At 38.5% G+C, this 13,938-nt stretch overlaps 1 protein-coding gene across 1 annotated transcript; it reads right to left on the reverse strand.

The window, feature by feature from the left end:
- Nucleotides 1–712: 712 nt before the first annotated feature.
- On the reverse strand, nucleotides 713–13,591 carry LOC128739403 (putative gustatory receptor 28a). Its single transcript, XM_053834887.1, has 7 exons — nucleotides 13,205–13,591; nucleotides 12,903–13,147; nucleotides 12,706–12,847; nucleotides 12,474–12,653; nucleotides 12,349–12,417; nucleotides 1,615–1,701; nucleotides 713–772 (listed from the first exon to the last, which is right to left on the reverse strand). The coding sequence occupies exons 1-7, from the start codon at nucleotides 13,589–13,591 to the stop codon at nucleotides 713–715; spliced, it is 1,170 nt and encodes a 389-aa protein (XP_053690862.1).
- Between the last annotated feature and the right edge of the window lie 347 nt (nucleotides 13,592–13,938).

Raw genomic sequence — 13,938 nt, forward strand, 5'->3', positions numbered from 1 at the left:
TGATGGTAAACATCGTCCGTTCGTTACCGTTCGTTCCGTTTTGCTCGGAAAGCTCAATTCTTCGATACTCACTTACATTTTCCGTGTCGCCTCTACCAAGACACGGCGGAACTGCGCGTGTATATTATCAGCAAGCACGCGTTAATTTCGATAAAACAGGCAAAGCTGTTAATTATAGGGTTGTTAAAATCTATTTTCCCGCTGTCGCAAGATTTATGCTAGCGATTAATGGAAATAATAAGCTTGTAATATCTGATAGAAATTGAAAAGGGGATTCAAACTTGTGCGATCCAAAATAATTGATGATTGATGACAATTAAATTAAAATTGAATTTCGAAAAAACAAGGAGTTTTGATTATTAGAACAGTCAAGTATCCAATAAAAATCTTATTGATTGGGGAATCCTCTACCGTTTTGATATTACATTACATTTAACGTAACTAATTCCAAGATAACTAATTACTATATAAATTCTTATTACGACAATCCTCAAAAGGGGATTGTTTTCAGCATTGCTAGCTTAATATTCGTGCTTTCAACCAACAGCCACCGAGCATTTTACTTCCTGAAATCAACACGATAAACGTACAAAAACAAAATAAACAGCGGCTCTGGAGAGGGAATTTAATTCATCGTTCTGTTTATCATAAAAAAAAAAGCTATATGCACACGAATATTTTCACGGCAATCCCGGCAGCATTACAAATACAATCAACGTGAGTTTTCGAACTGGATCAATATGAGCAGGTAAGTTGTTGAAGAGGCCATCATCTGTGGGGTAAAAAAAAAGTTGAATCGGAATTATTCTCTGCAGACCCGTTGTGTGGATCGTACACTGAAGCACTGAAGAATAGAGTGGTTCCTAGCTTCCCAGATAATCTCCGAAAAAATGACGCAGTTACAATGCAACTTATTGATCGTGTAAAAAGTGGAACCACTCTAACGTACGTTGGAAAGTGTTAATTCAAATTAAAATTAAATAAACATCAGCCGAATGATAAAATTTACCTTTTCGGTAAATCATGGCGGGATTCGTATTTTTCTTTTCCTCTGTTAATACCGATCTGCTGCAACTTTTCGATTTACAAACATCACGCAAATCAATTTGCTCGTTTTGTTTGGTATTGAAATTGAACTGGCCGTGGTCAACAAATAAACACAATCGAAAATACAATGAGTGAACTTCGAATGCCACACATTTAATTAAACACTGAACGATAACACTGAGAGATAAAGCTGGGGACCCCATCCTATTCAAAACTGTCACCTAGAACAGCCAGCAAGTGGTTTGCAGTTCAGTTCACTTAAATTGATGCAAACAAAATGTTTACCATCCAAATTCATATTCTAAAAATTCTCGAAGTCAGCATTATCATCGGGATTCTCATTTCATTGCATACTAACTGACCATCGACAACTCAGCAGCAGTCAGAGAAAAAATTAAAACCCAAACTGCCAACAAGCAGTTTAGCAGCCAGCGGTTTGACGTTGAATGTACGCCAACAATGAAGTTTTGAAACAAATCCGCCGAAAAACACTTCTCCTTCAGTATTGATGCGCCGGGCCTTTGCCCAAAACAGAAATATCCCCCGGTCTGGCTGGCCGCTACTCACCGAGTAAACGAGTGTCCAATCGAACGGAAACAATCCGCATGTTAATGCCGGTGATCTATGCCCCAGTTGCATCAAAAATAGATGCAGCTGCATGCCGGCCGTTGTTGATGCCGGAAGCGGTTGCAGGTCCGGTTTTGTGTTCGTCGGATGGATCCGTCCGTTCGTCCGTCGGCGTTTGTTGGTCCATTCGAGGCCCATGTGAAGTGAAGAACAATGTAGCCCATTGGGAATGCATGACAAGAGACAAGAATAAAAAAAATAACAGAAAAGCGTAATTTCTCTGTTAAAGTTAAATTGATTCGAAACAGCTAACGGAGTAAGTGATTCATTGGATTTTATTCGTCGCGACAGCTGATATCGGCCAGCAGTGGCTCGTGGACAAATGATAGCTGCAGACACACAGTTGGCGGACGGACGGTGCCAGGTTGGGCAAGTGCATTGTGCAGTCTACAGGAACGGGAACATGAACGGGAATAGACGGAAACAAAGGATCGCTATAGTGCAATGAATGCTACAATTCATAGAATGTATATGTGTTTCAATGTAATTGATGTTCGATTTTAATGACCAGTAACTGTGAAACAAAAGATAGAGTCGATACGAATGATTAAAGGAACGACTGGAATATATTGTTGAAGTCAGCTAAAGCGTTTGCCTTAATTAAGCTTTGGCCTTCAATCCGAATAAAATATTTAATAAATCCATGTTAAAAAGTACAAGTAAAGAGTGTCCCGATTTAGTTTAAATCCTGTGTGTTTGTGTCTCTTCGTGTAATTTAGAACTAGCATTTTTGACATAAGACTACGTCTTACCGCAGGGTGTCATTCCATCATTTAGATTCACAAAAATATGAAAGATTTTGAACACTAATAGCTCTGCCAATTCTGACTGGATTTTCATGCTTTAGATACCGATCGACTCATATGGGATGTAGCAATTCGCCGTAGGGACACATGAGCTCGTGGTTCATTCTTCGCCTCTATACACCGTTCTCTTGCAATCCGCCAAAGATGGTTCCTATCTTAGCACCCGTCGCTCGAAAATTCCGAGTGCTCGTAGCTCCCCTTCTAGCAGTGTCCACGTTTCGTGCCTGTAGAGGACAACCGATCAAATTAGCGGTAATCTCACGGCTGGTATTGTTGTCCTCTGTTGCCAGTGCGCCAAGGTATACGAACTCGTCGACTACCTCAAACTCATCCCCGTCGATTACCACGGACGCGCTGGGTCCTGCCCGCCAGCATATACTTCGTGACGTGTTTATCCTCAACCCAATCCAGGGACGTAAAATGTACTGGTTGGTGACCAAAATCTAAAGACATTTGACATTATTTCTTGTGACCAGTCATTCGGCAGATTTCTAGTACACACCAAAAGAAATACCAGAATAACGATAACATCGCTTGATCGTCGTGTCGCACACACTTCGGAGCGGCAGAGACGTGCTTCAACATTCTAGCACCATGCATGACAAAAGGTGTAGTGGTTTTTGGTATTCTCGTTTGCTGCTTCATTCGTATGCCTACCGCTTTTCTCCAAATAATGCGGATTCAAAGAAAAACGTTTCCAAAATTGAAAACGAACTCTACTGCATGTATTCTTACAAGATCTTTAAAGTAGTGATCAACCACAAAACCGTGCAAAAACTCAACAATTTTCATTATGGACTCCTTCTTTTTGACGGTTTCTGAAGGAGACTACGACGTAAGAGTACTCACCGAAACGTGGCTCGACGACCGCATTTTCTCAACTATTTGATCGATCTCTATACTGTATTCCGGAATGACCGGTCTCATCAATCTAGTTTAAAAACGCGGGATGGAGGCATACTGATTTCTGTTTCTAACAATCTAAATTGCCACATTGATACCGCTCCTATCTTCGACACTCTTGAACAATTATGGGTGATCATCGAAACATCGTGTTCGGTCGTCAGCGTAGGCGTTATATATTTGCCACCCGATCGAAAATCTGATCCTCAGCTCATTCAATGGCATATCGATTCAATAGGAGCTGTATTGTCGTGTAAGGATCCTCATACACTGGCGTTACTATTCGGTGACTATAACCAGTCTGGTTTGAGCTGGCACATTTCAAACAAGGGTCTGCCTATAGTGAATACACTACGGTCGCAAATGTCTGTTTGCTGCTGTGCCCTACTAGATGGTTTCAGTTTGCATGGGCTGACTCAAATCAACACAATTTTGAATCGGTCGCATGCTTGATCTTATTCTTGCAAACAAATTGGCTATGCAAAACTCCCAAGTAACAATTTGGGTTTTGTTACATTCTTACGATGGCATTTAAGCTGTTCCCCCGGCAAAATTGCGTCACTTAATATCCCATGACCAGTGCAGTATGACCAGCCGTCGCAGAACTCAATTTTGAATTTTCGCCGGGCCGACTACATAGAATTGTGCGTCTTCTCTGAGGTTAATTGTAATGCTCTTTTGGAAACCTCTAGTATCGACGATGCGGTTTGTTCTTTTAGCAGTGCCATTCAAAATGTCACCAATCGGGTAGTTCCAGTATGTGGACCATTACGGAAGCTAGCATGGTCCAATGCACGCCTGCGTCTGCGATCGACCGAGTTGCGAAAATATTGCTGCCATCGCTCACCGTATTACAAACATCAGTTCAACTCTGCAAGCAACCGTTATCGTAGTTACAATCGTTATCTGTACAATCGCTATGTGAATCGCATTCAAGATCGTCTTCGCAAGCAGCCTAAACAATTCTGGTCGTTTGTGAACGTGAAACGAAAAGAATGTGGAATACCCTCTTCTATGTTTTTGGGCAACTGCATCGCTAATAGGGAAAGCGAGAAATGTGGCCTTTTTGCCGAGTATTTCAAACCTGTATTCAACGATTCCATCGCATCTGCTACAGAAATCAAAGAAGTCAGCAATGGAGTGCCACGTGATGTTTTTTCGTTTGAGTTACCGGATATTAACAGTGATATTGTAAATGCCGCGCTGGGTAAACTGAAGACTTCATATGCATCTGGTCCGGGTGCAGTAACGTGCTTAGCCCACAAATCGCGAAACTTTTTAATATGTCGACACAGCAGCGTAAATTTCCTGACCAATGGATGTTTTCCTATCTGTTTCCAATACACAAAAAAGGTAACAAACGAGACAACACTAAATACCGCGGGATCACATCATTGAGCGCTTGCTCAAAATTATATTATTCAAAATGATCATAAATGACGCTTTGTTTGCTTGCTGTAAATTATATATTGACGTTGACCAGCACGGATTTTTTCCGAAAAGATCAGTGGCCACAAATCTGATGCAATTTGTTTCCCGTTGTCTACAAAGTTTGAATTCAAGCTTTCAAACTGACGCTATTTACCTTGACCTGAAAGCTGCTTTCGATCGAGTTGATCACGGAATATTGCTTAGTAAAATGGAAAAACCAGGTGTATCTGTAAACGCCGTATGCTGGTTCAGATCTTACTTGACTAATAGAAGTTTGTGTGTCAAAATAGACTCTGCTGTCTCCAGCTGTTTCTCTAATCAATCAGATGTCCCACAAGGCAGCAACCTGGGTCCACTGCTATTTTCAATTTTTATAAACGATGTCTCACTTTTGCTCTCACATGACTGCCGATTATTTTATGCCGACGACACAAAAAAAAATTAAAGTCATTACGTGCCTGAATGACTGCGCGAAGCTGCAAGAGACTTGAACATATTTGTGGATTGGTGTGCTAGAAATCGCTTGACGTTAAGCATAGAGAAATGCAATGTGATTTTGTTTCACCGAAAACGTACGCCCGTTTAATATAACTACACTATTGCCGACCATCGCCTTCTCCGTATACAGTACATAAAAGATCTGGGAGTGCTTCTAGACAATGAACTTACATTCAAGAACCACTACGAAAACATCATCTCGAGGGCCAACCGACAGCTGGGATTTATTTTCAAGATTGCGGATGAGTTTCGTGACCCATTAGGCCTGAAACCGCTATACAATTCGCTTGTGAGATCAATATCATCATATCGACTGCCCGGCGTTGTTAGAGCTGTTCTGCTGCTGGTATCCAAAATATACAAAATATAACTTCAAATGTACCTTAACCAACAACCAAAATGCCTTAACACTTAACTATAATTCTAGCATCTGAAAAACTTTAGGAAAATCTATTATTTTTCGATCTTCCAGAGTAGGGTCCCCCCTTAAATTAAAGTTAAAATTGGCCTTGAAGCAGAATCTATTTTGGCGCAATTAATTTTCTTGCCGGGCAATGAATTGACAACTCCGGACTTCCCAGTTGAGTATTGAAAAATTATTTTGTTGTACATTAAATTTGTAATAGAATGTGGGACACGTGTCCCACCCTGGGTAGCCCAGCGGTCAAAGTTCGCATGACAAGAAATAATTTCAGCTCATTAACATAGATTCGTTTACAGCTAGGCAAGATAATGAAGCACAAGTTATTTAGAACCTAGCTGACCTGACAAACTTCGTATTGCCACAAAATAACCTGTGTTGTACATAAATCATGAATCTCGGATGATCTTTGTCACAATCTCGAGTTTTGCAAGTTTCTGAGGAGTTTAACCTTAGATTATTCATTTTGGCAGTTACGTAACTATGAAAGCATCCCAGGTAACCAATAAGAATCACCAATGCTATTCAAGTGCAAGCCAATAGGCATTTAAGTCGCCTTAAAGCTACTTAAATGTTATTTTGGCAAAATATACAGCTAATTTACTACTTATCTTCTTATAATACTGACAATGCTAATTTGCAGCTAATTACCGACAGTAAGAATTTGAATACAATTTTGGATGCTAATTTACAACACCTATGCAGTCAAAAAGCTAATATACAACAACGTGCAGTATAAAATGCCAGATACGCTGATTTGCTGCTTACCCAAGTAACAAATTCAATTTTAAGATGCATTTGAAGAGGTTTCCAGCATTTGCTCCTTAAAACCGAATATAAAACTTGCAATTCTACAAATCTGCAATAAAACAGCCATAAAACCCTTATAAATCTGGGGAGGCCCACACTAAAGAAGGTTCTCAAGAATATTTCCAAAGGTCCTTTTAAAACTTGTAATTCTTATCGATATGTATTTATAGTGACTTCCAAGAGTCGGTTGAAACTAAAAGAAAACCACCACAAGTGTTGATGATTTAATGGTTGTCGTCTCAAAGAACACTTGCAAGACATCATACACTTTTCACAGTCTTAATTTGTTTAAATTGTCTAAAAGCTATGAGAGAAAAAGCATTCACAGATATTGCTTTTCCAAAATGGATGTAAATGAAAATTGAAAATAAAAGCAGCTGCTTTGTTGTCAATCAATGAGAAATTTTTCATGTCACGCTCAGTTTGTCGATGTTTTGTGACATGAAAGTTAGAAAATTTTAACGCGCCGGTTATTTTCGCTAGATTATTTAAAAATTTAATTAATAAAAAAAATTCAATAATTTCATGAAGAAGTTGATAGCTACCAAATTTTTAACAAATTGCGGCAAAAAGTCTTTTAAGTGTCCGAACATTTATTTAAAAATATAAGATCACTTATGGTATTGTATAACAACATATTTATAAACGCCCATATGCAATTGGCTAGAGTTTCAAAAGTAATCAAAACAGTCCTGTTCGCCATTTTTTCGATGGTTTTAACTAAATCAACCTGAAAGCGCTTATTAGACTAACATTTCTTGCACAAGACAAAGAAAAATTTTCCAAGAGGTCGATAAGTTCATCTATACTTATTGTATTCTTGAAGAAGACAAGTTGTGCTTGAACAAGAATTGTTTGAATTACTTAAGGGGACCAAGTTTTTTGCAAGATAAGCATAGATAATCACAAAGATAACGTCAACAAAGTGTCAATGTAAGATGTTTTTTGTGCTGGAGGTTTACCTACTTATATTGATTTTAATATTTTTTAAGTACAGCAGTCATTATGATTACCAATACAAATTGATTTTAAAAATTAAAAGAGGGCTGCACGGCAGTTCCATGCGTAAAGTTTAATCTGCAAAATTTTTTATAAACTTTGTCGTTACAACCGTCTTTAAAAAAATATGCTTTAACTGCTTCAACCCCTTCAAACATTTTCCCAACACCGGCTAATGACCTCTATATTCAGTTTAAAAAATACAAACAACTCTACAAACCGGCACCGGCACCGCTTCCGTCAAAATACAATCTAAAAATCTACCATTGATGCATCATCACCGGCATAGTCCTTCCTCAGCTCATTTGGAAATATTCATTGTTTTTTGATTTCGCGGATTTTTCATATGAAATCTTGCTAAAGTTTCGATTAAAAGATCCATATTTGTTCAATTTTCTCCTGGTTCAGATGCCCATTTTGACAGATCAGTTGTTTACGCTCGAATGTTCTTTCTACAGAGTATGATTTCTCTTACAAGAATATACAGTTTTAAGACGGTTTTATGGTAGTATTGTTAAGACAAACCAATCTTGCAGAAGAATGTCATAAATTTTTGTCAAAACTATTGCTAGGTTTTAAGGAGAGTGGTTTTAAAGGATACTTGATTTCTGCTCAACGTTTTTGAGCAGAAATCAGCGTTTATAAGGTGAATTACACTTATTGATATTTCAGTTTTATGCGTGTTTCTTCAAGTCTCCTTCAATCATACTTCAGAAATGTTAATCAAATAAGATAACATTCACTTGAGGAAAAACATTATAAAACCTGATAGATTTTGCAATGCTCTGATAAAACTACTATAAGAAATGCATAAGACCAATTTGCTATTGGATTGTTACTTGGGTATCTTAGTGCTTATTAGTTACCGGGAATGGGTAGTTTAATATACAAATTTGCAATTTTTCCAATTGTAGAAGCTTGGCAAAGACTTTTATAACTTTTCAGGTTTGTAAACAAAACACAGCCAGAGAAAAATGAAAAAGAAGAAAAATAGATGCCTGAAAAAATAAAATTTTGTCTTCTTTTCGTCGAATTTCGACGAATCATCACTGGTTGTAGTCCTCCGCTTTCTTCCTCTTTCAGTCCGGTCTTTCACGCTTCCAAATTCCTCATATTTTTTCAATGTTTTTCGTACTCCTGTCTCACTAACTTCATATCTTCGAGCAATTTCTCTATTCGAGAAACCTTTCTTACGATTTTTAACGATAAGTTTACGGATATCTTCACAAATTTGCTTTTTTGCCATCGTACCAGATAAAAACGCGCACCAGTAATGAAAAATCAATCACAAACAATTTGTTTTGACACTTCGCTGCAGCCCGATGGTGAGGAAACTATTCGTATGCAGTCGGCGGCGTTGTGCAGTCATTATATTAGTAGTGCGTACTTTATTATGACCAACTAAAAATTGACTTTTTCTAGAACTATACAATAGCTTGATCAAAATAGCTAATGTTTATATTTAACGATACATAAATCGTTTAAAACATTGAAAATGCTACAATTTGTCCAAATATACCGAGTTCATATGTTTGACAATAAAAAAGATACCGCGTGTTATATAGTATGAGAGCGGGTGCGTACTTTATATTGTCCAGTACTGTAGTTCTCGAGCTATGCAGAAATTTGTGTTTAATTGGTATGGGAGCCCCCCCCCCCCCCTCTTAGTGGGGGGAGGGGTCTCTAACCATCACTAGAAGCTTTCCTGGCCCCAAAAACCTCTACGTGCAAATTTTGACGCCGATTAGTTCAGTAGTTTTTGATTCTATAAGGAACATCCCGACAGACAGACAGACAGACAGAAATCAATTTTTATATATAAGATAATGATTTCAGTAGTGGTCCCAGATTACTCATCTGCGGAACACCAGAATAGGTAACGTAACTGCCTGAAAAGGTTGCTTAATTTAACACAGATCGAACGGTCAATTAGATAAGATTTTAGCCATTCAGCAAACTGTATTGAGCCTAAAATTAAAAAAGTAGAAAACTTATCCAATTTAATTCTACTATGTATATTTTATTCACGACAGAACTGTCGTTGAACTGTTCATCTGCCTGCAAGTCGTAGGCCAAATACGTATCTGTCGTGAATAAAATATACATAGTAGAATTAAATTGGATAAGTTTTCTTCTTTTTTAATTTTAGGTTTCGTATTCTACTAAGACGCTCCAAAAACTTCAGTCAACTGTATTGAAGCTTCGAGATTTTCAATTTATAGGAAAGTCCAAAAAGTAGAGGTGTCAATATGTGTCCAAAAGTTCTGGATAGCACACAGGTAAGCATTAATCCTCGTCTCTATAAAGTTATGGAAAATACGGTTAACTACACGTTTGTTCGCGCTTAAAGTCGCCTTCACAGTAACTACAGGAGACACAACTCCATCTGAACCAAGATGCACCTCTGCAAGTGTGCTAAACGGGCCGCGTAATAACGTAAGGCCGTCTCGCAGTATGGCAATATGGCCAATCCGCATGAGGCTAACTGGAAGATTCTTTATCGGTAGTCGATAACTGGACGAGATACTGCTTTCTCCATCGTTCTCTACAGCGTTTAAAACGTTTGTTTAGTTTACTGGTAGACGTTCAAGGTCCCAGCTAGCACTAAATCGTACACCAATAACCGAAAATTATCGTAAATAACTCTTAACAAATTCGGAATCGTAACTAAAACTCAATGAAATCTTCCCAAGTTGATTTTTAGTCGTATATATTGATATTAGCTGACATACATACGATATTCAGCACAGAATCGTATAGCAGTACGGAGCGGGTCGGACTAAATCGGATATTATCGTATATAATTACTTATACGATGAAACGCGTATGTAGAGAGTCAAACTAATTAAGAAATGTGACGAAGCGCCACAAATACTACCGATAGGACAGATAGCAGTTCAGTGCAGTATTGATTTATATTAGCAATGGTATAACTTCCTCTTAACATAATATTGATCGCCACTTTCGCGATTCCAGACGGGTTTTCACAGCATGCACAATGGTTTTCCATAGGCCTCCAAAATTAGGAGCACATAACTGGATGAATTGCCAAAATAATTGATGCTGGATGAAATCATTATTTATAATTTTCCAGCTCGCTTTCGATTTCGATTTCGAATTTGTTAAGAGATATTTATGATAATTTTCGTACATTGATATCCAAGTTGGTGCTAGCAGGGTGATGTATAAACTGCACTCTTTAGCCCCATTGATTTCTGCTCAGGGTTGCGGCAAGGAAAGCTATCGTGGATGCAATTTAACTTCAATGTTGTTACCAAAAGCTTAGGGACAGCGACGGCAATCTATAACAGACTAAAAATGGAGAAATGCGAATCCACATTAATTTTCCGAAATTTCTGGTCAGCATCCTCTTCTTGCTAGGTAGTGGGCAAGAATGGTTGACTGTAGGCTTGTATCACGCCTGAAGCCATTTTCACCGAGACTAGATTATTTGTAAAACTTTTGGTGGAATTCGGTAACTGGGTGAGATAATGTTCTCCCTGTTGTTCTCAATAGCGCTGAAGCATTTTCTGAGTTTTTTAGTAGAGCCCAAGTAAAAATGCAAATTTTATTGCACTCCTATTACGGTTTTCATTACCAATTTTGAACTTAAAAGCCATCGAAAGTGTGTAATCGTTGTTACACGGCAGGGGCCCCGTGTGCCCCGAGTAACAGCATGTACTGTGGCTTCCCATAAGCCTCCAAAATTTGCAGCTCGTGACAAGTGGTAGAATTTCCACTATATTTGACTCAGTTGATTACGGTTCGTACCGGCACCGACAAAGTTTGTGGTATATTCTAAATAAAACTCAGAAGGGATTCTACGATGGCCAATAAATCAGGAAATCAAACTCAGACTCAAACTTTGACGTGTTTTACTAATGAAGACTGCGCTTACTTCCAACACCACTGAGAGAAGCTCAGTGATCAATAGGTAATATACAATCTTTAAATGCCTCCGTAGAAAAGAACGCAAACACTGCGAAGTATACTTTTCTGAGTCTGAGTCTGAGCCTCATTCTGAGTCTGAGAGTCAGTCTGAGTCTGAGAGTCAGTCTGAATCTGCTTCGGAATTTGAGTCTGAATCCGAGTCTGAGTCTGGGTCTGAGTCTAAGTCTGAGTCTGAGTCGGAGTCTCAGTCTAAGTCTAAATCTGGGTCTGGGTCCGAGTCAGAATCTGATAGTGAGCCGGATTCAAGTCAGGTCGAGACAACAGTTCTATAAATTTCGAAAATTTAACTTCCAGACGCACCATCAGCTCATTCTTCTCAAGCTTCAAAGCAGCTTGTGAGTCAATAAAGCAAAGTGGGTGATGGTACATCCTACTCGAATATGGTTTTCTAACGAATCTGATTAGGTTTATACATGCATTCCTTGACGAAGTAAATGAAACGGGTAGTAGCGGCTGCAAGCAGGATCTTCTATAGATTGCGTAACTAGCTAAGTTACCGTATAGTCAGTAAATCCGTACAACAATTATGTTCTACAAGAGCTTAATTTCCCGGTGGCACGCTAAAACCACGAAACATAGACGTTGAGGAAGACTGGTCAGGAAACACTCTGCGTAGGATCGTACAAATATATTATCGGATATAATGAACACTTGAACAGACACCTTGATAGATGCCGTCGTTGGATATATACTTTTGAAGAGGATGCCACCCAAGCGGTACACCTCCGTCGTTTTAGTTACTTTAGGTGATGATGAGAAAAATAAGGTAACTATGAGAATAGAGCCAACAATGAACAAAGCTGTCGTGCTTGTAAATAAAACATAGAAGAAACTGGTGATTGTTCACATCCTTACCATCTCAGTTACTTCTGCATTCTTTGACGAAATGATAGCTTGATCGATTAAATTGATAGTGATTTTACCCTGGAAAAAACTCTCTAAAATAGACTCAACTTTGTGAACAAAAATTCAACTCTTACCTCCCTGCTGAGGAAACTGCCCATGAACACCACTAACATGACATTAACGGCATAAAACACACTCCACATTACGGTCGAAGTAGGAAAATCCAAAATTGCGTCGTTCCGTTTTATAAAAAGCACAACTCCGAACAGAAAGAAAAGTAGAAAAACAAACGATCCGGCTACGGCGATCATAATCTGAAGCATAAAAAATGTCACTCCTAAACATCAATCAACATCAATAGCATACCTGTCCACTGTAACAGAAATTAACGGTGTCTGTCAGGTCACACAGTTGATCATAAATTTGCATATACTGTTGAACTCTTTGAACCGATTCCTTTTCTAAAACTGGAATAATTTTTGTTTTATCCGATTGAACTAAATTGTTTCTGAAAAAATATTTCTTTACACTTTACTGCTTTAATGACTGTTTTTAAAACCTACCCCAGCAGTTTGTTGAGTGCCCACAGTCGAAACAAAACTAAGCATCCAGCAATACAGAATATGGTTATTAGCATCGTAAGACTGAGATTAGAATAGCTCAAAGTTAGAAAGGTTAGCATATTGAACTCCACGTCCTTGAATTGCATATAGTTTAGTGCACACAAAAAGACCAATCCCACCGAGGAGAACCCGATAATAACAATGTACGTTTCGGTGTAATACATTTTAGCTCCAAGTGATAGTAGCTGCTTAGACAAAATGAAAGATCAAATTTAAACAAATAATTAGAATTTTAAACTTACCAGTTGATCTACATTATAGACGCTCGTATAAAGGGACCAAACTTTGCTGCGATGTATAAAGTTCCACACAATGCCAAACACCGTCGCAATATAGCAGGTGAACCAAATCAGTTTACCTCCAATGATCATTAACGGTGACATATTCGATGCTTCCGAAACCAACAGCAAGCTAGCCAGCAACAACCCGCAAGCCAACGCCGTATGGAACAGAAACACCAACCGGTCCAGGATGGACGTTCGGATTTTCCCCGTCTCGATTGCTCCCACGATGGTGAAGCAAGCATAACCGTTAAGCTTCAGATAAAAGTAATGCAGCACCATACACTCGAAAATATTACTCTTGGGAAATTTCCATATCAGAGGAATCATCCGCAGAGAGGAACCCATTACTGAACCGGGCCCGGTAGGTATGCGTGTGTGGGTGCTCCATAAACGTGAACGGAAGTTTTATACGCATCCATGGCACAGGGACATGAATATTTCATTAATGAATGATGATACCCCCATTACCGAAAGATTTTGATTAATCGTAGGTGATTTATTGTAGATGTCCCCCAAATGGAATCAACAAGTTAATTCCTCATGCAAGCGAATGAAGGAAAAGTTTAGTGCTGAATGTTTAATTCTAGAAGCTCTCAAGCGAATAATTTTACTTCATCGATAAAGGATCAAGGTTTTGAATAACATAAGCATTCAAAATTATTACTAAAATTTTTAGATCCATTTTTAGACAT

Source organism: Sabethes cyaneus, chromosome 3 (genome assembly GCF_943734655.1).
Source record: "Sabethes cyaneus chromosome 3, idSabCyanKW18_F2, whole genome shotgun sequence".
In the NCBI taxonomy this organism is placed as follows: domain Eukaryota; kingdom Metazoa; phylum Arthropoda; class Insecta; order Diptera; family Culicidae; genus Sabethes; species Sabethes cyaneus.